The sequence below is a fragment of the Cyprinus carpio genome, chromosome B5 (assembly GCF_018340385.1).
Source record: "Cyprinus carpio isolate SPL01 chromosome B5, ASM1834038v1, whole genome shotgun sequence".
Lineage (NCBI taxonomy): Eukaryota > Metazoa > Chordata > Actinopteri > Cypriniformes > Cyprinidae > Cyprinus > Cyprinus carpio.
In genome coordinates, this window is record NC_056601.1 from 32,677,573 (window position 1) to 32,701,646 (window position 24,074).

At 35.7% G+C, this 24,074-nt stretch overlaps 2 protein-coding genes across 6 annotated transcripts in view; one reads left to right on the plus strand and one right to left on the minus strand.

The window, feature by feature from the left end:
• Positions 1-1,758: 1,758 nt before the first annotated feature.
• On the plus strand, positions 1,759-6,691 carry LOC109057961 (osteoclast-stimulating factor 1). Its single transcript, XM_019075184.2, has 10 exons — positions 1,759-1,994; positions 3,810-3,856; positions 3,942-3,992; positions 4,113-4,176; positions 4,853-4,906; positions 4,988-5,095; positions 5,282-5,331; positions 5,536-5,614; positions 5,925-6,023; positions 6,119-6,691. The coding sequence occupies exons 1-10, from the start codon at positions 1,961-1,963 to the stop codon at positions 6,175-6,177; spliced, it is 645 nt and encodes a 214-aa protein (XP_018930729.1). The 5' UTR covers positions 1,759-1,960; the 3' UTR covers positions 6,178-6,691.
• A 1,311-nt stretch (positions 6,692-8,002) lies between these two features.
• LOC109095202 (paxillin-like) overlaps positions 8,003-24,074 on the minus strand; it is a 36,685-nt gene continuing 20,613 nt past the window's right edge. For 3 of the 5 annotated variants that reach the window (XM_042723192.1, XM_042723194.1, XM_042723191.1), the window contains 7 exons: positions 22,539-22,808; positions 16,930-17,229; positions 12,709-12,867; positions 11,570-11,743; positions 10,454-10,535; positions 10,209-10,357; positions 8,003-9,406 (listed from right to left, as the gene is read on the minus strand). In XM_042723192.1, the coding sequence (XP_042579126.1) occupies positions 9,140-9,406; positions 10,209-10,357; positions 10,454-10,535; positions 11,570-11,743; positions 12,709-12,867; positions 16,930-17,229; positions 22,539-22,808 (1,401 nt within the window). In that variant the 3' untranslated portion in view covers positions 8,003-9,139. The remainder of the gene's footprint in view (positions 9,407-10,208; positions 10,358-10,453; positions 10,536-11,569; positions 11,744-12,708; positions 12,868-16,929; positions 17,230-22,538; positions 22,809-24,074) is intronic. The other 2 variants (XM_042723193.1, XM_042723195.1) reach the window with 1 other exon arrangement.

Below are 24,074 nucleotides of genomic sequence, written 5' to 3' on the forward strand. Positions count from 1 at the left end.
TAAACAGGAAATACTGTTCATGTTTATTTGTAATTTAATAGTCAATTATAATGACTTCACATGCACTGATGTAGATGTTTCAGATTTGGGGACGCAGAGTCACTGGAATCGAATTTGACCTTAAGTCTTTGGAATATTTGGAATGGAATATGAGATGCATCACGTCTGGAATAAAAAGTCTTAGCTGTCCATCGTGTTCGATGATAACTCCAACACAAAAAAAAAGAATCCAAAACACCCGCAACATCACACACACACACACACACACACACACACTTGTTCGGTGTGAACACAGCCTCATGGGTCATTAAGTATATTACTGTCCCTGTAATTTGAGGCCAAAAAACTATGGTACAGGACGGAAGAGAGGTAGCTGGAAGAACAACCGGTTTTCTTAGATGAAGCCATGAATGAACGTGTTTGTGCAATTTAAATTCTGTTTGAGTCGCCTACCGTGCAACATGCCCCTCACATCTGCATGGTAATGAGTTTCTGAAGAGCCCAAAAGGAAGAGAAGTACAGCTAATGACCCTGAACCGTTAACACAGAACAACCTAAACATCCCATTAGATGCTATCCAGAATTTAAATAAGACCACCATTGGATTCATAAACAAAAGTTACCTAAAAGCAATGCATTTACAATTGCATTGTAATTTTGAAACTACAGGGAACACCCGATGTGTTCATTAAATGCACAAAGAGATCAATTTCACAAAAGTATAGTGAGTGTGCATTCTGATCATATGGAAGATAACTTCAAATTCCATGTAGTCATATCTGATTATATCGGTATTCAGTGATAAGATCAAACATCCTTTTTTGGCTCAAAACTTACATAATATACAGGTCTATATGGATGCAGTGCTACGGTTTTTAAAACAGAAATGACTAAAAGCAGAACTATTCTGAGGCAGCTCCTTAAAACTTGCCTAAAATGTAAACCAACTTGTTGGTTCAGCCCAATGTTATGGGTGTCCTCTAATATGACACACAAATCTGGATTAGAGCATAGAGGTGTTTCACTGGTGTAAAAGTACTGAAAAATGAACATACATACATACTCATGGTTTCATTTGTGAGCTAAAAGGGTTAAAAAAAAGTGCAAAAAAATTCCCTGCAACTTTATTTGTTTAATATTTTGTTAGATTAACCTACCACTATTTGGCCATGTTGTTTAAAAAGCTGTTTATCTGTTTAATTGGCAATAACTTTTTTTTTTTTTTTTTGTCTATACTACTGTTAAGCACTGTCTAACTGATTAATGTTATTTAATGTTATAAATGGAGGTTTATAGTGTTTAGTACATTCCCTAAATTTAAGACTTACATCAAACCTCATTCGATCATTTCAACAATCATTTCTATAGAAATCATTACACAACTAAAGCCACCAAAATAGACATGTTATTGATAGTGACACCGAAACTTTCCATATTGCAACAGAAACAGAAAATGAATAATTTGCAGTTCTGTAACTGGTTACATATTTAGACTAAAATTCAGACCTGCTATAATATTTAATAATGATGTATCATTATTAAATATTATAACAGGTCTAATAAGCCATTAGAATATTTATCACTCCCCATATGGTTTACAAACAGTCTTTAATTTGTAGCAAATTTATTACGTTTGAAACAAATAGTTTTATATGCATTTTTCCTGTTTTGTTAATCCTACTAAAGTTAAATTGTAAAAACATGGCATTTACACAGTAACTATTGTTAAATCAAATTTTGGTAATATAAGGGCAGTACGGAATTTCAGAGAGCTGCGCACGCGCAGTGCAAGTTTTCCGCATTGGGCTCCTTCACGCTTCCTCATTGACAGCGCCTCAAGGAAGAAAGCAGCGATACATTGTTTCATTTACACTCGTAACAGTTTTTATACCGTTTCTACCTGTTACTGACGTCTTAAACAACTCGGAAGTCTTCTTTAAAAGTCTTGGAAAGTTCAGAAATGTCAAAGCCTCCCCCCAAACCAGCTAAACCAGGTAAGCGGTGCGCGTGGAGGAAAAGCCTACCTCGCAAAACTACGAAAGTTTCATCGTTTATTCATACGTTTTTGCGTTTTTTCTTTGTCTGATAGCCTTACAAACACGCTCGTTTCCGATGCCATACAATGAAATGTATAGAAGAGCATGCAATTTCTGGTTATATTGAACTTTCTCCTGCGGGTGGAGTTTGGCGTTTCTCCAGCGCAGCGCAACGCAACTTTCTTTGCACTTTTACGAGTTTTAAACGTTTGTCACCGACTAACATGCGCGAAATCACATCAACTTAGCATAAACGTTCAAAGAGCTAGACGAAAATGGTCAAATGCCTTGCCACAAATGGCGTTTGGAAAGAGAAAATCGCTCAAGCCAGCCATTTGCTGTGGTTCAGAACCTAGTGAGCAGTCTACCTCAACGTGGAGGCACTACGTACGCAATTTTTCCTATAATCGGTGCATTATCTGTCGAGTCAAAAACAACAACAACAATGTTTATATGATGCCCAGAAATGTTGTCTAGATCAATGGTTTTGAGTCACAACTGTCTCATAGAAGCCAGTTACTTCCCCATATGAAAGAGCAGCTTCATTCTGCTTAGTGTGCAAAATAAATGACATTTGGACTGGTGATTTATGATGCTGTGCACGGTCAAAGAGATGTGTTGTAGTTAGAGATAGATCAATATTATCTTTTAAAACTAATACGATGCTTGTTATTTTCATATTTAAACATCGAATTACCGATACGCATAATAACTGTTTAATTTCTGCTTTTTGACACAGGTATACCTAAATCTTTAGACTTTTCATCCAACAATTGGGTTAAATGTTTAACCCAGCCGCTGGGTCAAAACAACCCAATCGCTGGGTTTATCCATAGTGCTGGGTCCCAGCGTTTTTGAGCGTGTACAGAACTAAAAATAATGTGCATTGCCACTATATTGTTTGTTTTATTAATAATGCCATTCAGAATGCTAGATCACGTAATTGGTCTGAAATGTCGCTAATGTATTTTTGATACTAAAGAACCGATTAAGTAGAAAACTCTGAATTCTGAACTCTTTATCGGTCCTGTCTCAAGTTGTAGGATGTCCTCTTAGTATGTGGGTCAGTGACGTCCAGCATGCAAATTTTACTAGTTGTGTGGGATGGGATGTTCGGAATATTTAACACTGTTTTGTTTAGTAGTGGCCAAAACCAAGTTACATTAACTTTTACACTAATAGTGACATATTATAATGTGGTGTAGATTCTAGGTAAACCTTGGAACCTCCAACTTTGGGAAACATTGTTAGTATTGCAGAACAGATTTCCTGTTGGTTGAAATGATTTCTACACTTCTGAACGATTGATCGTATAGTTGTAATTGGTGGCAAACACAATAACCATATCCGGTGGAGGCCAGTGCTTCTATTTCCGAGGCTCATCTGGAAGTTTAGGAGGGACTGCTTGGATCCCGCTCAAATGGAAATAACTTTGCAGACAGGAAATGCCCTTTGTTGTGCTTATAATGGTTTGTTTATTTCTATATTTAGGCCTTAGGGCTTGGGTTCCTCTTAATTTTGTGTCATGTGGTTTGCCCTGCATTTGAGCTGCGTTTAGTTCTGTGATACTACCTGGTTGTAGATGTGATGGTGTTTTGCATTTGGTTGGGCTGATAGGTGAAGATAAGGTTGAACAGGTAAAATATTTACTGCTCTGTTTCGCCTAAAAATAGTGAGCAGAACAGAACTAAAATGTGTATTAAACTGCTTCAGTGTGCAATCATTAGTTATTTAGAAAAATAAGTGTAACATTCATATTTGTGTTTTAAACAGGCCAGGTCAAGGTGTACAGGGCTTTATTCACCTTTGACCCAAGGACGGTGAGTTTCAATCTTCTCTTCAGGTGTTTTGTTTGTTTTAGCTTGCCTGAATTGAGCTAATCATGTGTATTTTCCTCTTTTTCAGCCAGATGAACTGTACTTTGAGGAAGGAGATATCTTGTACATCTCAGATACAGTAAGTTTATGAACTCACTTGGAAGTACTGGTAGTTCCTCCTGCGATCATGGACATAAAGAGCATTATATTCATGGCAGTGTTTGTGATTTTGAACTGATTGCTGGCTCTATGTTTTTAGAGTGACAGTAACTGGTGGAAGGGAACATGCAGGGGAAGGACTGGACTTATTCCCAGCAATTATGGTAAAGAAAGCAAGTGGCAAACTAGAACCTGCAAACCATCAGTCCTTTACTGGAACACCTTCAGTGATTTAAAAAAGACGACTTTTGTAAAATGTGTATATAATATGTGACTTTTACAGTCTTTTATGACATCAGGAAAGTTTTATTCGAGACAATCAGTGCTGTTTCCTACAGAAATCCTAGCTATTACTATTGCATGTATACTTGGGTTCAGGGATTGCAACCAAATCCAACCTTAAAGGGTTAGTTACCCAATAATGAAAATTCTGTCATTTATTACTCACCCTCATGTTGTTCCAAACCCGTAAGACCTTGGTTCATCTTTAGAACACAAATTAAGATATTTTTGATGAAATCCGAGAGCTCTTTGACCCTCCATAGACAGCAAGGATAGTACCACAATCAAAGCACTTCTATCCTTGCTATGTTTCTGTGCCTTGATTGTGTTAGGAGAGCTCTCAGATTTCATCAAAAAAATCTTAATTTGTGTTCCGGAGATGATCCAAGGTCTCGTATGTTTGGAATGATGTGAGGGTGAGTAATTAATGACAGAATTTTCATTTTTGGGTGAACTAACCCCTTAAGTGTCAAACTTCTCTGCATATCGTTTTATGCATTTATTATATTACTTTTCTAAGCTTTACTTAAATTTGTGATGTGATTTGTCTTTTTCTAGTGGCTGAGCAAGCAGAGTCCATAGACAACCCCATGCACGAAGCAGCTAAGCGAGGTACCCAAATATACACCTATCTGGCATTTTGTTTGTTTGATAGCGTGGTGAAACAATCAGATGTTTTGTGTGTGAATGCAGGTAATCTGAGCTGGCTCAGAGAGTGTTTGGATAATAAGGTTGGCATCAACGGACTGGACAAAGCAGGGAACACCTCTCTCTACTGGGCCTGTCACGGAGGACATAAAGGTAAAAGATGCACACATGCTTTTTCACATTTCAAAATTTCATTTTCCAGATGCAGCAGTTGTGCACAAACTCTTTAAGCTGGTTTAAGCCTGTTTTGTCCAATAATGGCACATAAAATAAAAAAAAAGTACAAAAAATAATGGCAAGATGAAACATTTAACCTACGTTGTGTTTGTGATTGCTTAGATGTGGTGGAGATTTTGCTGGGTCAGCCAAACTGTGAGCTCAATCAGCAGGTGAATCTGATGTTTTTGGCGAATCACTTTTCTTGAGATCAAATGCATTTCATTTGAATTGGTTTAAAGCACAGTGAGATCAGCTTACAAATGTCTGTATGAAAAAGTGACAAAGCGATAGCAAGTTTTTTTTAGAAACGGAAGCAATGCTCATGTTCTTTATATTTCGCTCAGTGTAATAAATGGTGTTAAATTTTTGAACAGAATAAACTGGGAGACACGGCTCTACATGCAGCTGCCTGGAAGGGTTATTCAGATATAGTTGAGATGCTGCTCAATAAAAGTGAGTGAAATTTTTTTAAACATCTACTTGTATGTATGTGACACTGGGGTGGGGCAGAGCTCAACAGTGCAAGCACTTGCATTTGCAACTAAAAATAGATGTGTGCAAACTGTAAAGTGCATTCAGGGGCATGTGTGAAAATTAAAAAAGCACCCAGTTTTCTGATTAAAGGTGATTAAAAATCTTAATTTGCTCAATCAATTTGTTATTGAAATGTAAAAATTCCAAGTACAAACCCACATGTCCTTCTTTTGTATCTGTATCTGCATGTTTGATATGTTTGTTTATATTGCAATATGTGTTGCTATAGATGCCAGGACCGATGTGGTCAACAATGAAAAGAAGACCGCTCTGGATATGGCCACCAATGCACAATGTGCCTCTCTGCTGAAGAGGAAACTGGGAGGAGGTGAGTCGCAAGGCGTCTCCTTTCAGTTACCTTCTTCAGATGTCACTTCCTGTGAGAGAGATTCACACTTAACTGTCTCTCTGTTAAATTTGCAGTGATTCTGCGCACCCACAGTAACGCCGAGGAGTATCTTGATGATGAAGACTCCGACTGAGAGACGAGCAGCACTAATGAAGTCCATTCATTCCTACATTCATTCCAACAAAAAAAACCATCACAACATGTATATAGATCAGATATATGTGGGAGAAACATTATTTACAAGGGTGGGGAGGATATGAAAGCTAGTTGTCGTTGTCTGATTGTCTCAACTTTCTTCTTCATTCCAGTTCATTGTAAAAGTATTGCAGTACTTGTCGATTCTGTACATTTTAGGATGGACACAGTGAACATTCGTTCTTCTATTTGCTGCTCCTCTTTAAACTGTATTTATTGCATAGAACTCTCTTTGATTTATAAAGTGCCTTTTTTTAATAGGGAGATCACCCAGAATGCCTCACAGCACTGGGTCTTTTTATTCCAAAAGTTTTATGCGCGTGTATGCCTGAGCATTTTAACCGTTTGATTGTGTTTGTGTGTGTGAGAGATGTGCTTGATGATAGCTTCTGAGATGCATGTAAATCCGAATGTTACAACTATGCAAATAAATCAGTGGCCTTTGCTTGAAATGCAAGACTCAAGATGGAAGCTTGAAAATAATTGTATTTATATTTTTGAGGTAAAAAGGGTAATTGCCTTGACATGAACATTTTTCTAAGATTTTATGTAACGATTTATATATTTTGTATTAGTCTGCATTTTGTATTTTTAGTATTTTACCACTTTGCATAATTTTAAATCAGATGGTGCCATTCAGGAACATGCTAGGGAAGACTATTTGAACCTTAGCTCCCCAAATTGCATGAGGAAACTAAGTTGATAAAAAATACATTTTATTAATCCGAGATATCTTTTATTTTTAACATGTTTTAAAGTGATAGTTCACCCAAAAATAAACATTCAGTCATTTACTCAAACCGTTTCCTTCTGCTGAATATAAAAGAAGATATTTTGGGTAGAATGTGGGTAAGCAAACAATTGCTTGACTTCCTTGAGTACTGACTTTTCATTAAAAATACTATAAAAAGTCAATGGTAACTGTTTGGTTATCTACATTCTTCAAAATATCTTTTGTGTTCAGCAACATGTCAGGTCAACTAACCACAAATTATTGGCAATTTAGTTAAACGATAAGTGTTTATTTTACAGTTTACTAGTTCACTATTACTCTAAGCATAATAATGAATAATGTAGTGTCCGGTCTTTTAAGCAATACAAGTGATTTAGATTCAGTTGTTTCAGAAGATTTAGTTAGGAAATAACAGGGTCAATGAACTCCTTATATTGCATTTACTGGAAAAGAATTCAAAGAGTAATTGCAGTTTAGTGACGTCATGTTACATATTGCCAAATCAACAACAAAAAAGTAGGCTATTCTGCAATAATTTGCTGACTTTTCCACGTTCCACTGCTGAAAGTGCATTTTAGACTGATACTGAACAATATGACCCAGATGGTAAAAATCTGTAGTTTTAATGTGAGATTTATTTAAGCAATTTTATTATTATTATTGTTATTATTAATTCTTTATTATGACCACAGACCTAAGCTCAGACATTAATATTAAATGCATATAAGCATATGGTTTTAAATTAAATCATATGGTGGCGCTAAAGAGACAGATTAGTGTAACAGCCAGATGCTCTTCAAGTTTTAAATTTACTCGTTATCATACTATAAAATGTCATTCTGATTATTTTAGTGGACTGTGGATATTATAAACATGTACATATATGCATTCAGCAGATGCTTTTATCCTGACTTAGATTGTATTCAAGGTATATGCTTCATCAGTCCATGTATTTCCTGGAAATGTAATTTTATACACAGCTGTCAGCTGTTATTGAGATTTCAATGCAAATAAATCAACAACGCATAAATCAGTCATTCAGATCCTGGTATTTATTCAATGTCTTGTGCAGTCCATTTAGACGCCACGTTTTAAATACAATGTGCATGTCATCAGTCAATGTATAATAAAATATGACATCACCTTGAAAAAGAAAATCTTTAAATTATTAATTTTTTGTCCTTTTTCACTGATAATCTGTAAGACTTTAATACATTTACCTGCATACAGTAGGAAATCAGATGAATTGAAATAGGGGGAAATGTGTATCACAAACATTGCATACAAGAAATTAAGACAAAAATCATTGTAAGTAAATCACAAAACATGCCCAGTTGCAATAGGCACATTGTGGAACGCCATTTACTCAACAAACAGGCATCTGGGCCCGAACTGTTATCTTTAAGAAGGCGTTTTATAAGAATAAAATATGTATTATAACAGCAGAAGTGAGTCATTTCCACAGTTAAACTCTCATAAAAGCATAAGGATGGAAGCTCAAACCACTCCATCCATTCAGAAGATCAGAAACCACCCATGCATATAAAAATACAAACAATAGTCAACAAAAAAGGCAAAAAAGCAAAAAAAAGGACACATTTTATAAAGTGATCAGACAGAGAAGTACATGCACTATAAAATCAGGGCTGAGCAAGCTCTCAGAGTACCAAAAATTAGAAAAATATACAGAATATGGCATTGAGATTCTGATGATGCCAAGCTGTTATTGCACCTTTAAGAAAAACCTGATGTGGCCGGAGAAAAGAAGCGAAACAGAATAACAGAGAGTGTCGCTATACCAGAAAGCAGCAAAGAAATGCCTAATATGTGCAAACAGAAGTGTGCATACGTATGTTCAAGTTAAGCTCAGTGTGTGTGTGTGTGTAACGAGTACAAAAATAGATCTTGATTTGTCTGATGCAGTCGATAATATCTAAAATAGCTCCACGCAATTTAAGGACCATAATTTAGTCTCTAGATCCAGGGGAAGCGTTTTAAAAAGGCTGTTAAAAATCGTAATAGCCTCCCTGAAGATCTACAGTGCTTTGGCACAGGAACAAGCTGGTGTAATGCTCACTATCGCCACAAGATGACACTGCGACGAACTGTAAAACTCGACCACTGGGACTTTGGATATTGGTGTGTTATGTTCAAACACTTTCAGACTCTAGCTGAAGAGCTTGACGAAGCAGTTTTGGCAGTAGGGTTTGTCGTTCTGCTCTTTGAACGTGCCCTTGTTCAGCTGTTTAAGGCAGAAGGCGCAGACGAAATGCTCGGGGTGAAACTTCTTGCCCATGGCGGTGATGCAGCGGCCGGTAATGGGCTTCTGACAGCCGGAGCAGAGGGAGCCGCGGTGCTCGTGGTAATGAGCCTCACAGTACGGCTGCCCTTCATGCTCGAAGAAACTGCCGTTCACAAACGGAGTGAAACACTCCTGTGGAGGACAGAATCAGTCAGTTATGCATGAATGATTCAAATAATGCTACAATAAAACAGCGAAGAGAGTACATGCAGCAATTCAGAAACATCTGATATTGAAAAGTGCATGCATCCAAAACACCAAGATAGCAACATAAACACCACACATTTTCCAAAATCTGAATATTTACATATCTAAAAATTTTATTTCAGAATCTAATTACATTTTTGTAATATATACAATTCATTAATGTAATCATCAGATTTACAACTATATACACTATATTGCAGTTTTTATGAATTATTTAGTATACTACATTAATAGACAAATTTTTTATTGCCAGTAACCCTGCTGATTAAATAAAGAAGTTAAATAATAAAAAAATATCTAAAATATAATCCTGACAACAACATAATTTCAATACAAGTATAAATCCCAAATATATAAATATGAATTAGAATATAGAATAATATATTAATAGGCCAATATATGATTTATGAATTAAATCAATTAACTAAATAAAATGTAATATATTCAATGAAATGTAAATTCTGACAATAATATAAAATAAAAATTCATTAAATGTATAAATCCTAAATATTCACTTGTATAAGTAAATAATTCTAAAATACAAAAAATACAGAAAATTTAAGTAGAATATTAGTCTTCAGATTTATAAATATATACACCCTGACTGTACTGTATATATACTCCAAGCTAAATATTGGCCTATTAATTGACTGATATATCAGTACATAAACCCACAAGCACACACACACACACACACACACACACACACACACACACACATACTGACCCTGCAGACAAAACACTCAGGGTGCCAAAGAGCGTTAAGGGCTGAAATATAGTTCTCCAGGATGGCACGAGCACAGCCACCACATTTGGGGGCAAACATGTCGAAGTAGTCCTTCCTACAGTACGCCTTTCCCTCCTTCTCATGGAAACCTGCAGAAAAATTACAGAAAGAGTAAATAAGCTGGTGAAAAAGGAAACATCATCTAAAGAGAAGAAAAGAGGTTGAGAGGAGTGGAAGCTGCTTACCCTCAGGCCCAAAGAATGACCCGCACTGGGCACAGAAGAAATGCTCCGGATGCCAAGTCCGGTCTAATGCAGTCACCACTCTCTGCAGGAGGAAGTAGAAAGCGATTCATTACAATGAAATGATGGTCAAACAAGAACAGAAAGCACAATTTCATTCGAAAGAATGCAAGGAAAACAAAGATTAAGGCTATTATTACTAATTCCTGACAATATTGATTTATTTCCTACATAATTGCTTTAACAATATAAACTAATGTGTATCTGTTATCATAATTTTCAACATAATATATTAATTTAGTTTTGTGTGTGTGTGTGTGTGTGTGTGCGTGTATTATTTTTGTTAATGTGTATCTGTTATCATATAAACATCCAGTCAAATGTTACTTCAGTAATTCATGACTGATTCATTCCAATAAGTTCTGTGATTATGAATCTTCAGAACTGACTCATTAAAAGAATCTTCTCATAAGAATCATCTGTTACAGAACAGACTACACTGATTGCACTGTTTTTGCGTGCAGCCAGCAAATACAAAAGCTCATGATGTTTAGTCTTTTTAAATTTTTTTTGTTTGTGTACTTGTATGTAAAATATTGTGTTTATTTGTATTTGTTTCCTGTCAGTGAGTGATTCAGATGATAACTCGTAACTGATTCAATCATACATCTCGTGTTCATGAATCTCGTAAGAGTCATTTGTTAGTGAATCAGACTACACTGGTTGCTCTGTATGTTTTTGCATGCAGCCAACAAATACAACATACTATGCTGCTTTTGTGTTATGCTGTGGTAGACAATTTTGTAAATGCATCTTATTTTAAGGTTGTTTAGTCATTTTTACTAAAGATGTATTGCTTTAAAATTATTTTAGAGCCTTAAAAAGCTTATTTCTTTTATGCATTTACATTCTCAGCAGACTCTCTGTGTTGAGTTCTACTGCAAAGAACCTATTTAGAGTGTCTTTAAGGGACTGTTTATGTTTACAGGAAATCTGAAGCCAGGCGGCTATAGTAAGCAGCATCTCGACTGGGTGGTGACACATGAGACACTGACACACATGTCCGTGAATGCCCCGTCTGTGACCGCTTAAGGGGCTGATAGGAAGCAGAATCCTTACGTCCAGAATGGGTCCGTTGCAGTAGTAACAGCGTGGAGAGAAGAGGCTGTGGTAGTCCTTTTCACAGTACGGCTGGCCGTCTCGCTCAAAGAAGTTTTTGGAGCCGATTTCCTCCTGACAGTGAGTGCACACAAAGTGTTCCGGGTGCCACGTCCGCCCCATTGCTGTCACCACCTGAACGAATCAAAGAAAATGAGGACGGAAGTGTATGATATCACTTTAAGAAGTAAACAACAAAGGACATAACTGAATATCAGTTGCTCAGAAACTTAAGTCTACAAGCTTACAACATCCGTGAATGCATATTCACACTACCGTCTGAAATGAAGATTTTGTAATGTTTTTGAAAGAAGTCTCTAAAGCTCACAAAGGTTGCATGGGCGAAAACACGGTTTTCTATTTTAAAATGTAATTTTTCCTGTGTGGAAACTGTGATATATTTATTTATTCAGCATTCTTTGGCGAGTACAAAGTTCAAAATCATCTTTTGTAACATTAAAAATTGTCCACACACAAAAAATTAAAAAATCAATTAATGCATCCTTGCTAAATTAAATATCTATAATTGTTTTTTAAAATTGTCCTTACACAAAACTTTTAAAATGGCAGTATATCATGTTTTACACAAAATATATGAAGCAGCACAAGTGTTTTCAACATTGATAATAATCATATATGTTTCTTGAGCAGCAAATCAGCATATTAGAATGATTTCTGAAGATCATGTGACACTGAAGACTGGAGTAATGATGCTGAAAATACAGCTTTGATCACAGGAATAAATTACATTTTAAAACACTTAAACAGAAAACAGTGATTTCAAATCGCAATAGTATTTCACAGTTTTATAATAAATACTTGCAGCCTTGGTGAGCATAGGAGACTTTCAAATACAAATTATAAATAAAATAAAACAGTAAAATAATTCTTAATTTAAAAAAAAAAAAGTGTCTGCACTGACATGTAAAACAGAAACTACAACAACAAAATAATTTCATTCAGGAGACACTTTAGTGGCCTTTTTGGTTCATTTTGGAACAGAGCATCCACTCTAGAGCACAATATCCTAAAAATCCAAAAGCAATATAGGCTTGGATAACCATTTGGGCAGTAAATGTGTACTTCAAGGGATGTGTTACCTGGCCAGCGATGGGTTTCTTGCAGGCTCCACAAACGCCTTTGGCGACAGTCTGGACACCCAGCCGGTTGAGGTCTGACTGCAGGCTGCCCAACATGTTATCCAGTTTATTCCCCTGCTTTGGAACGCTGGTGGGGGAACTCTTGCCCTGAGCCATAATCTACAGGAAAAAGGAAAGAATTTTCACATTTTAAAGACTGTTTCATTAACCCCTTAACTGTCACCGTCCCACCTGTGGGACGCTTGGTGCTCTTTTTTTTGTTGTCCTTTTTCTCTATAAAATCTTTTAGTAATCATCATAAATTATATATCGTTTGAAAGCTTAGAAGCCCAGATTCATCCTGTGAAAACCATTTTGAAATCGGACATTGCGTTACCATGGAAATGGTACTTTAAATTCTTATGGCGGTCTCCTCCCCCTTAGTGGGCAGTGTCAAGTGTCATATTACAAAATGCATTACGGTCTTTTAGAATCAAAACTTTTTATAATCTTGGCAACAAACATATCATTGGAAAGGTCTGAGTCTCAGGATTCCATATTTGGTGGTTATTTTGAGTATTGAAGAAACATTGACAGAGAAATCTAGGGAAAAATTCTTTAAAAAAAATTCAAAGGAGTTTTAATGGCTCCCAGTGGTTGTTTATGGTATGACGCCCTAAATAAAATCTCACAGGAACCTCAATTTTTATCAGATCAACTTCAAATTTGGAACATAACTTATTTAGACACAAGGCTTTAATTTTATACCAATTTTAGAGTAAAACATGTTATGTAAAATATTTATAATAAATCAAATATAATAAAATTAATATAGCGCATTTTATTTACAGTACATTTAAACTTCTATAACTTTTTGATACCTTTAATTTTTTGAAAAAAATCCCACTTTTGGCAAAATCTGCTAATTTTCTTCTTTAAAAAGAGACCAACCTTAGGTCTATATTCCAAAGTGTTCATAAAATACACCCATTTAAGTTTGGATAGTGCACTTTAATGCCTATTTTAAAAAAATGCATTCTTCCAAAGAATCCTTTATCAAAGAAAATGTGGATGCAAATCCCAACACAAAATAAGCAGCTTTCTCCTTGGCGCACATTACTAATGACTACCAATTAGTCACTCAGCAGATGCATTCTTCCAAAGAGTCTTTTGAAGCAGTTTTTACCAGGTCAATCTTGATCAATGCCACAATGCTGATAATTCATGCCTAAACATTTGCAGGGTTTAAAATGATACATTCCACAGAGAACACTGCACTGGAAAGTGATTATAAACGTCCCCTAATGAACGCTGTAGTGGTTCAGTGATTTATTCATGTCCCAAAACTAATGATCAACTTGCACCATACCAGGATATCAAAAATAAATATTTTCTCAATATGACCATCAGCACGTGAAAAGATCTCTTCCAACTTCAATAAAAATTCAGCATGTACATCAATAGCTACTGTACTGCACAAATTTAGTTGCACAATTTATTATTCAATACACTACAGGATGTTAGTGGTTATTAAACAACCGCTACATGCACTTAAAGAAGCACAAGTAGTTCTCAGCTTCGCTGAAACACTGAATCACTTTTGATTTTATGCAACATTTGCAATGTTAAATATCAGTTCATTTCACATAAATAGTAAGGCTTTTGAATAAGGTCTTTTTTTAATCGAAGGAAACCAGTCTCACACTCTCTGCATAACCATCCCCTAAATTCATCAGGATTGACAAGGTGTTAAAGACATAATCAGATGACAAACTGAGTGAGGTTATAGGTTTAAAAGGCCTTGTAACTAGGGATGCACCGATCGATTGGCCAGGGATCGGAATCGGACGATTTTCTGCATGATTTTGAGCCGATCCATCTACATGCGGCTGTGAGCACGAGCATGGCTGCGATGTTGACTTCACAGCCGCGCTCGCGCTCATAGCCGCATGCAAACTAGGGTTGGGTAAAAAATATTGATATCTCGATATTAATCGATTCTCTTTTTTATGGAACAATATCGATTCTTAAATCCCAAGAATCAACTTTATCAAGAATCAAATACAACTTTACAATCCGTATCCTGTCTCATGTAATCTCTCAATCAGTGTTTCAGCCACGCAAAGACATCAATATAACAGCTTGCAAACAATACGTAACGTCACATTTACCTCAGAAGCAAACGTATTCGGTGACCACAAACTCATTAGTCAGATAGAAAAATAAACTGCAGAGAGGGGTATTTTGCTAAATATATCCACCATATAACATTCATTATAATTTTTACTGTTCTTATGTTAAATTTATGTTTGAATAAATCCAATTTATGACATCCACCATTAAAATTTTTATTTAAAAAAATTAAAAAATATGAATTGAAGTAGAAATATTATTATTAACTTTATTATTTTAAAAACTTCATTGTGTAATTTTAACAGATGTATGCTATAGCTTATAAATCAGTCAATTTTAATCAGTCAATATTATAGTAATGTAGTACCAAATGACTCTAATGATGTATATTTTACAGCATTAGTTGAGACATTTTTTTTCCTTGAGAAAATTTGGCTAGTACTGTACCTGATATATATCCAAAATAATTGATATTGAATCTAATCGAATTGGTAATCTAATTGAATCGAAAGCTTGTGAATGAGAATCGAATCATGAAATGTGTGTCAAAACCCAGCCCTAATGCAAACATGTTGTTGGCGTGGAGGTTTTTTACTTTGAGTGAAAAAGACTTTGCTATTTGTGAAACTTGTAAGGCTAAAATAAACCACGGGGGAACCACCTGCCATTAATACTCAAGTAGCATTTTGCCTATATATATGCTGGCAACATTTATAACCCACTTACTGCACTATTATTATTTGGAAGAGTATTGTACACTTCAGTTCTGTTCATTCATAGAATCTTTTGACTTTTGTAAGACAAGTAAAAAAAGAGAAAAAGGTCAATTTATAAAGTTGCTTTGTTTTATAAAGCAACTCATTTTCAGTTAATTGTTATTTCTACTTCTTTCCAGTCACGGAGCACTTTTTTTTTTTTTTTTAAGAGTTGTTTAAGTGAGAGAAGATCCTGTAACTTGGGAAATTATAATGTTTAATAATTTTTTTTATTATGAAAATAAAATTTTGCTTTGAAGAAAGTACATTTTTGTTTGTATATGCTGTCAATTATAGTTCTTAGATAGAAAATCGGAATCGGCAAAAATCGGTATCGGCAGATCACACTTACAAAAAAAAAATCGGAAATCGGAATTGGCCAAGAAAATTGCAATTGGTAGATCTCTACTTGTAACCCCATCTCTGTTCTCCCAATTTAAAGAACCGTGACACAGAAGCATTCTTTAGAAAGCAAAAATAGCAAACCACACATCCTCTGTCATTTCTGCATATGAACTCACACTTAAACAAGCTACTCTCAAAGCACTTCCACACAGCCTTGCTGCAGGATATTCTTACATTTACACAATTCCTTAAAAACTTTGCTTTGCTTTAGAGCCAAAAACCCGCCAAAACAAAAAGATCTTAAGCATCGATTGTTACAAAATTAGTTTTAAAAGACAACTGTAAGTGACAGCCAACAGATCCACAGCCTTTTCTGTGGTCACTAGCACTTCATTTGCAACAGAATTTGTTAATGTACCAGGAATTTACAGGAAAAACAAAGGGAAAACACAAGGACAGTCTGTCTTCATGGGACATGTTGGCACCAGCAAACTATTTAATAAATGCTGAGACACTCCTAGTGCAAACGCTCTATTGAAAACAAACACACAACATCAAACCACACAAAAGCAACATCCTAGAAACCAACATACAAGAAACCATGAGATAGAATAGATGGAAACAAGGCAGAGGGTTCCCACACTATCTGACCAATGTATTTTCAAAATTACCATTCCAGTCATTTTATTAACCAAAACCAAATAATCAACAAATCAAACTGAATTGTGAATTCACTAAAGAATCATTCAAACGGAATTGTGAACCAGTTAAGAGATTCATAGAAAAGAATCCACTGTCAGAATGATTCACTATGGCTTTTGAGTAACTCTATACAAACCCAATATACATCCAGTTTCCTTAGACTTTTTATTCACTTCCATTCAGACTTTCCAGGGCTTACAAATTCCCTCATATTTCCACATTTTCAATGACTGTGGGAACCCTGAAGACAAAGAGGCAAGCTCTGATCAGATGCAGATAAATACAAAGAGCAAGTTCATGCCTGTACCGGTGGAAAAACAGGTTCATATTCCGTTTGGCAGCCAACAGATGCTAAAAGCTTTGGTGGAGGGGGCAGGGTCACAGGTTTGGGAGGAGGGGATGGAGGAGGGGTGGGGTCTTTAGGTGGAGGTAGAGTTGGAACTGGAGGAGCGGGAGGAGGAGGAGGTGGAGGAGGAGAGGGCTCCCTAGGGGGTGGAGGTGGTGGGGGGAGAGGAGGGGGCATCTGTATCACAGGATCCGGCTTTTTTGGGACAGGAAGGGTTAGGACTTTTTTCGAAGGACTGGGTGAGTCTGGAGGAATGATGATCTGATGGACAAAGAAACATGAAACACATAGCAGGAAGTGGAAGGAGCACAAAATGCAGAATAAAGGGCAAAAAATGTGTTCTGGATGTAAAAATCCCATTCATTTTCTACATAGGGAATTTTTTATTTTTTATTTTACGATAACTTCATTATCTAGGGATGCACAATAAATATTGCACGATATTTAATGCTCATCTCGTCAGTAAAGCCGGTTCTATAATCAGCGTTAAATCTCTACATATGCATGCTTTCACGTGGAGCAGCATTTACTACACAGATCCGTTGTTCACTGACAAGCTGCGCACAACCACGATCATATTTACAACATTTTCTCAGCATCTCATCAAAAAATTACCACTGATTACAGAACCGGCTTTACTGACAAGATGCGAAAAAAGGCTTTACTGACAAGATGTGCATTAAATATCGTCCGATATTTATTGTGCATCCCTATTATTATCGTAACTTTTAAAGACAGATCTGGTGTGAGCTCTAAGGTTGTAAAGTCAAAGGTATATGCGTTTGCTGAAGCCATCAGTCGGCATTATTTCGACTTATTTTTAAACAACTGTGTTAAACATTAGAATTATTAATTAAGCACTTAATAATTAAGCACTGCAAGCCTGACTTGATAAGCTCTCAAAATACTTAAATATCTGTGTATATATTAGGGATGTACGCGACGACTTATTTGACTGACATTTAAACGCAAGTTTTGTATCGGACTAGTCTAAAAGCCGATACAAAACATATTTAAACACAAGACAAAAACAATAGGGAATTTTATATAGGAATAGCATTAAAACGGCTTTTAAAAACATACGTCGTCATGTAGGCTATATCATCTAAAAACAAAATGACCAAAAAGAAAGACAGGACCTCAGGTGGTTAGGGATTCCATCCAAAGTTGCGAATTTAACTTATGCGCAAAATTGGAATATCACATAGCCTAAAACATTTGCGAAAAAGCACTGTTTCCATCCAACGCATCAAAGAGAACAAAATCGTCACTTCCTGTTTAACTGGCACTAAATATCAGTAAGAAAACTAGGATTTTCATATATGATAAATTACTTGTGCCTCAGAGCGAGCAGACGAAACACAATAAATGCAGTCATTGCTTTCGGAGGCGGATGCTGCTGTTTGAGAATGCAGTTGTGTAAGACAATTTTACAGAAATACTTTGATGACAAACTTTGCTCAGGCATTTCAGAACGACCGTAACAACATTTCAGACGCTGTGGATCGAGATCATGCAGTCCGCTGCTAGTCACGTTATCCCGCCTCATAGAAATATTTTGCTTATAGGAATTAAAAACCAAAAAAAAAATCCACATCCCACAATATTCACAAAAACCCTTTCACACAAAACAAAAAAAACCACAACAAACCATAAAAAAAACTTTTTTGCGAATTAAGGGATTTTTATTTGAAACAAAATGTTTCCATCACTCATTTCTCATTCGATACTTCAAAATGCACATTAAGGCTCCGTCCACACGGAGACGCGTTTCTGTGAATACGCACAAAAGCCAACATATCGGATAGGCGTTTCGTCCACACGGATCCGGCGTTTTCGTGAAACTGCTATTTTTTGAAACCGGGTCCCAGATTGGATAAATCTAAAAACGCCGCCTTTGCGTTGCCGTCTGGACGGCTAATCCGTATATTTTCTGAAACGATTACGTCATCAGCCCACGTCTGTAATGAACAGTCAGACACCTCTACGTCACGTAACAGCAACAAAAACATGAACACAACACTGAACGATTGTCCTTTTAATTAACTAACATTAACACAGATTAATAAATGTATTGTTCCATGTTCGTTTGTGTACCACGCGCAAGGTTTATGAGCATAGTCCCCGTCTTTTTCTCCGTTTTTAGTGTATCTCTGTGGCAGAATTTACAGCGCCACATACTGGTTTGGCATGTATACTACATCAAATGATGCGGTTTCGTGTGGACGCGGATTTTTTCTTGAGACGAGGAAAAAAAAGATCGGATTGTCAGTGTGACTAGTAGGCCTAAAACAGGGTAATGGAAACATATTCCCCACTTGAAAAAACGTAGTAGATATAACAAAAAGCATCAGCCAAAAGAATTTCGGAAAGCGCTGGACATCACGCAGCACAGTCACGGAAATAATTCAATATCAATATGTCTTCGAGGAATAGATGGCGCGGACAGGATCGCAGCGGCATTACATTAGCTGTTTTGGCCTAGTCTCTAAGCTAACGCCGTTGAATAAACGTGCCTGTAATGAATATGATTATGCATCGCTCCAGTAGTTTTATTGTAAGCCAATTTGACAGGTCCACAGTTCACACAAAACCTTTCTAACTTTCTTCTAATTCAAAATAATCCCACAGCCATGCTCATCTTTCGCGTGGTCACTTTTAAGAGCTCGCCACAACCGACACGAAAGAAAACTATATGCGAGGCTTGTGGTAAAATGTAGTTTACGTCCCGAAACACTTTTTCAAAACAATGTAAAATTTTTCAAATTTTATTTTTACTTATTTAAAATGTTTTAAATGTAACAATGGGAATTTGACAGTAACATAAAAAAGATGTAATTTTAATGAGAATCATTTTTTTTTTTTTTGTTGTGTAATCAACTATTGTTTTCAGTGTCGACTAGTAGGAGCTGTACCATTTAGTCGACTAGACCCGCACATCCCTAGTATATATGCATATTCTGCTATCAACTTAAAATATAAATGATATATTTCTTTCCATCAATAAATTAAGTACACAGCCTTGTACCTAGGGCTGAAAAATAATTCAATATCAATATGTATCGCGATATAATTTTTAAACACATTTCCGATATTTCGATACATTACAGGTGTTTCCCATACATTGATTTATTTTTGACGTTTAACTTCGTTGAATAAACATGAGCACTGCACATTTCAAAATCATAACACGGAGCGGTTGTTTTATATGCAGGGGTGCACATAAGTGGTCCACAGGTCCGCATGAACGACCAAATTAAAAACTGCGCTATATAAATAAGTTCTGACAGCGCATTTGCATACTGACATGGTTGACAGCTGTTAATACACAATTACCATTTTAGATCGACAAACTGTACTATATACAATTTCTTTTCAAACTGAAAGCATTAAATCTAGGCTATGTGATGCTGTTTTCAAAGCACAATACAAAACTGTGACATTCATTCACTGATGCTCTTTAAACACCAAAGACCCTAAACCCGCAGGCAACCCGCCAAAATAAAAGCCTGCTGATTTTAAGTTTGAAAATGATGAAAACGCTTTTACTTCGTTAACACACTTTTACTTATTTAGTATTTTTAAAGGCTTTTTATCCAAAGTGACTTTTGGATAAAAGGGGAACAATTGAGGAATACATAAAGCGATTCTTCTTAAAGAGGCAAACAAAGAAAATAGTAGTAAATATTAGCATTTTACTTTTGTTTACTACAAATGAATCGTATTTGTATTTATTACCATGCCTACCTTTTATTTTTAATAATATTATCAAACATTATTATGTAGTTTATTATTTTATTAAAAAAAAAAAACTAAAAGTGCAATAATATTAAAACTATTATTAATTAATTTTTTATAGTAATTAATGGGACACGCTATATGCAGTGTGAGGACCAAACCAAATCTCCAGGTTCTCTTATGAGAACCAGGCTGAAAAAAATTATGTGCACCCCTGTTTATATGAATGTATCTCTGAAGGAATTAGACTGTCTTCAGAAAAGTTTCGATACCATTTTCAATTTTTCTGATAAAGAAGCGTTCATGAGCGGAGCTGATTTGTTTACAGCCGTTACTGGAGAAAAAACAAGCCCTACACCAACAACATACATTCTATAGTTCTACCGCTCTCACAGCGCCTCCTGCTGGCAGACAAACAGTCTGGATTTTCAAAAATAAGCCTGACTCCAACAACATGCTTTTGTTGTTGCGTTTTTTTTTGTTTTTTTTTGTTTTTTTGCAGCAACTCAGAGCACTTTTCATACTGTTTATACTGGCTGAAGCACAATTGTTTCAGTCTACAAGAATAATCAGCCTACACTACCAGGCAAAATTTTTTTAACTGTAAGATTTTTAATGTTATTATTTATTTTTTATTTTTTAAGAATTCTCTTCTGCTCACCAAGCCTGCATTTATTTGATCCAAAGTACAGCAAAAACAGTAACATTTTGAAATATTTTTACTATTTAAAATAACTGCTTTCTATTTGAATATATTTTAAAATTTAAAACAGTCGAGTACATTTTTTTTCAGGATTCTTTGATGAATAGAAAGATGCTTTAAATTGATCAAAAGTGATGATAAGTCATTTATAATGTTACAAAAGATTTCTATTTCAGATAAATACAGTTTTTCTGAACTCTCTATTCATCAAAGAAACCTGAAAAAATCTGCTCGGCTGTTTTCAACATTAATAAATGTTTTTTGAGCAGCAAAACAATATTAGAATAATTTCTGAAGGATCATGTAACTGGAATAAGGATGCTAAAAATATAGCTTTGAAATCACAGGAATAAACTGTATTTTAAAATAGTTTCAAATAGAAAACAGTTATTTTATATAGCAAGAAAAAAATTCAAAATGTTACTGTTTTTGCTGTATTTTGGATCAAATAAATGTAGGCTTGGTGAGCAGAAAAGAAATCTTTAAAAACAATAAAAATCTTACTGTTCAAAAACATTTGACTGATAGTGTATTTTAGGCTATAGTTTGAAGTTAAAGATATTAATATTAATTAGGTGAGTCTGAGATGATTATTTGACATTTGTTTGTATGAAGGCTAAACACAAATAAAAGGTGAACATTAATTTTTTTTTGCTTTTTTTTTTATTCACTATTATGGATGAATATCTATAAAATCTATCATTTTTCATAAGTTTGTATGCACAGACATCTGTTGTTTGCATTTTTGTCAGTGTTTACGAGGCTTTTTCAATAGTCTTCATATTGATATCGGGATTATATCGTATCGACCGAAATTAAGAAATATATTGTGATATCAATTTTGGCCATATCGTCCAGCCCTACTTGTATCTTTGCCTTTTTACTCAATTTTCAAATGCTTTTTGTTTCAAAAGTTAGTAACATTGTGATTTTCCTCGTTGCTGGTTGGTTTGGCTTATAAAAGACTTTTTAAAAATCCCTATGGAAAAAATTAATGGAAATATACCCACCAGGAACCTCTGGTGGGCGTTGTTGCTCTCTATATGAAAATGTTTATAAAACCTATATAAGAAATGTTGTTTTGCTAGCTTTTTGCGAGTTCCACTATTAATCATGTGACTTGCACTACCTTATCAACCGTTGGTGATACGCCACCTTCCTCTCTTAAGCGTTGTGGATTGGAACAGACAATGACCCCTTCCGTAAGCCAATCATCTGGCTGTTTTTGTGGCCGCACAGTGCGGCCGATTCCCAATTTCCCTTGCAGCTCTTCAATGAGTAGATCCTGTGAGTTGCTCTTGTTGAGAATTAGAGGGCCCATTTTTTTGTGCATGTGACCATCACGAAACATCGGGTGGACGTTGGTCGTTTCCTTTGTGCGTCTGATGACCGATTTAAGCTGCGGAGAGGCAGCATTAATGAAGTGACCACTTGAACGTTCAGAACATCCAATGCTTTCAAACGCCTCTAGAAAGCAACCTCACACTGATCTGGTTTGGGACAATGCATTGCATAGCTTCAAACATCGTCGAGATTAATCTCTAAACAATCAAAAACAACGTGCCAAAACAATCTGAAATAATGCAAGAGCATGTATAAAGACCGTGAAGCAAACACAACGTGCCAAACACAATGCAAAGCAAAACTGACAAAGCAAACAGTCAATTTTAACCTTTTACTTCAGTTGACATTGCAAATAAAATCATTCAGTTCAATGCATTTAAATGTAACATTTGATTCAAAACTAGGGCTGCACGATAAATCATGCATGCGCATCTCATCAGTAAAGCAGGTTTTGTGATTATTAGTAAATCTCTATCACATGCTTTCAGATGGAGTGGCATTTAATACACAGAGTCGTAGATCACTGAAAAGCTACGCAATATCGTGTTCATAATCCCAGATGTATCGCTGGTTTACACTATAATCATATCAGTTACTTGGAAAACTTAAAGCAGTTCAGAAAACGTTTAGATAAGTTCAGATGCAACAGATTTTGCCCAGATATTGTACATTATCGAATTGCAATTAAAGCATAAGCAACATATGATTGAAAAGTTTTATTTCAAGATCATTGCATATGAATCTGCATGATTTTAATGCATTGAGAAAAATTCCTTAGACTTCACACATCACCTTTAGCAAATGCAAACAATTTGCATCATGCAAAACCATCAGACTATGGAATCAGTAAATAACCACTTTGCAGAACATCTCCTGCATCAAGTGCCCTGAAGAAATGGCAAAGAAGTGAAGATGGAATGCAATTGCACAATGAAACTCCACTACAGAACTGCAAAGAAACAAGCAAGCCTAGCCTTGTTGTCTATTTAGCGCCATACACTTCATGGAGGAAGCACGTCAGGGCTTGCATTTGAACATCACAAAGACTCCTTCCACAGAATCATATCCGTTTCATGCACCACACATACTTTGTATTACTCAATTCTCCACCTTTCCAAAAGCATGTGATTCAAAGCAATGCAACAGAAACCTAATTAAATGGCTATCCCTCCAATTTTAGGAGCACTAAGTGACATCTGCACATGCGTATCAGGTTTTTGAGAGGCATATTTAACTTGCTAATGGTGGGTGCTTCTATCTGAGCAGGATGGAAAGGTTCAGATTGGGTATCAACAGGCCTCTTGGCCCAAGGACCAGGCCC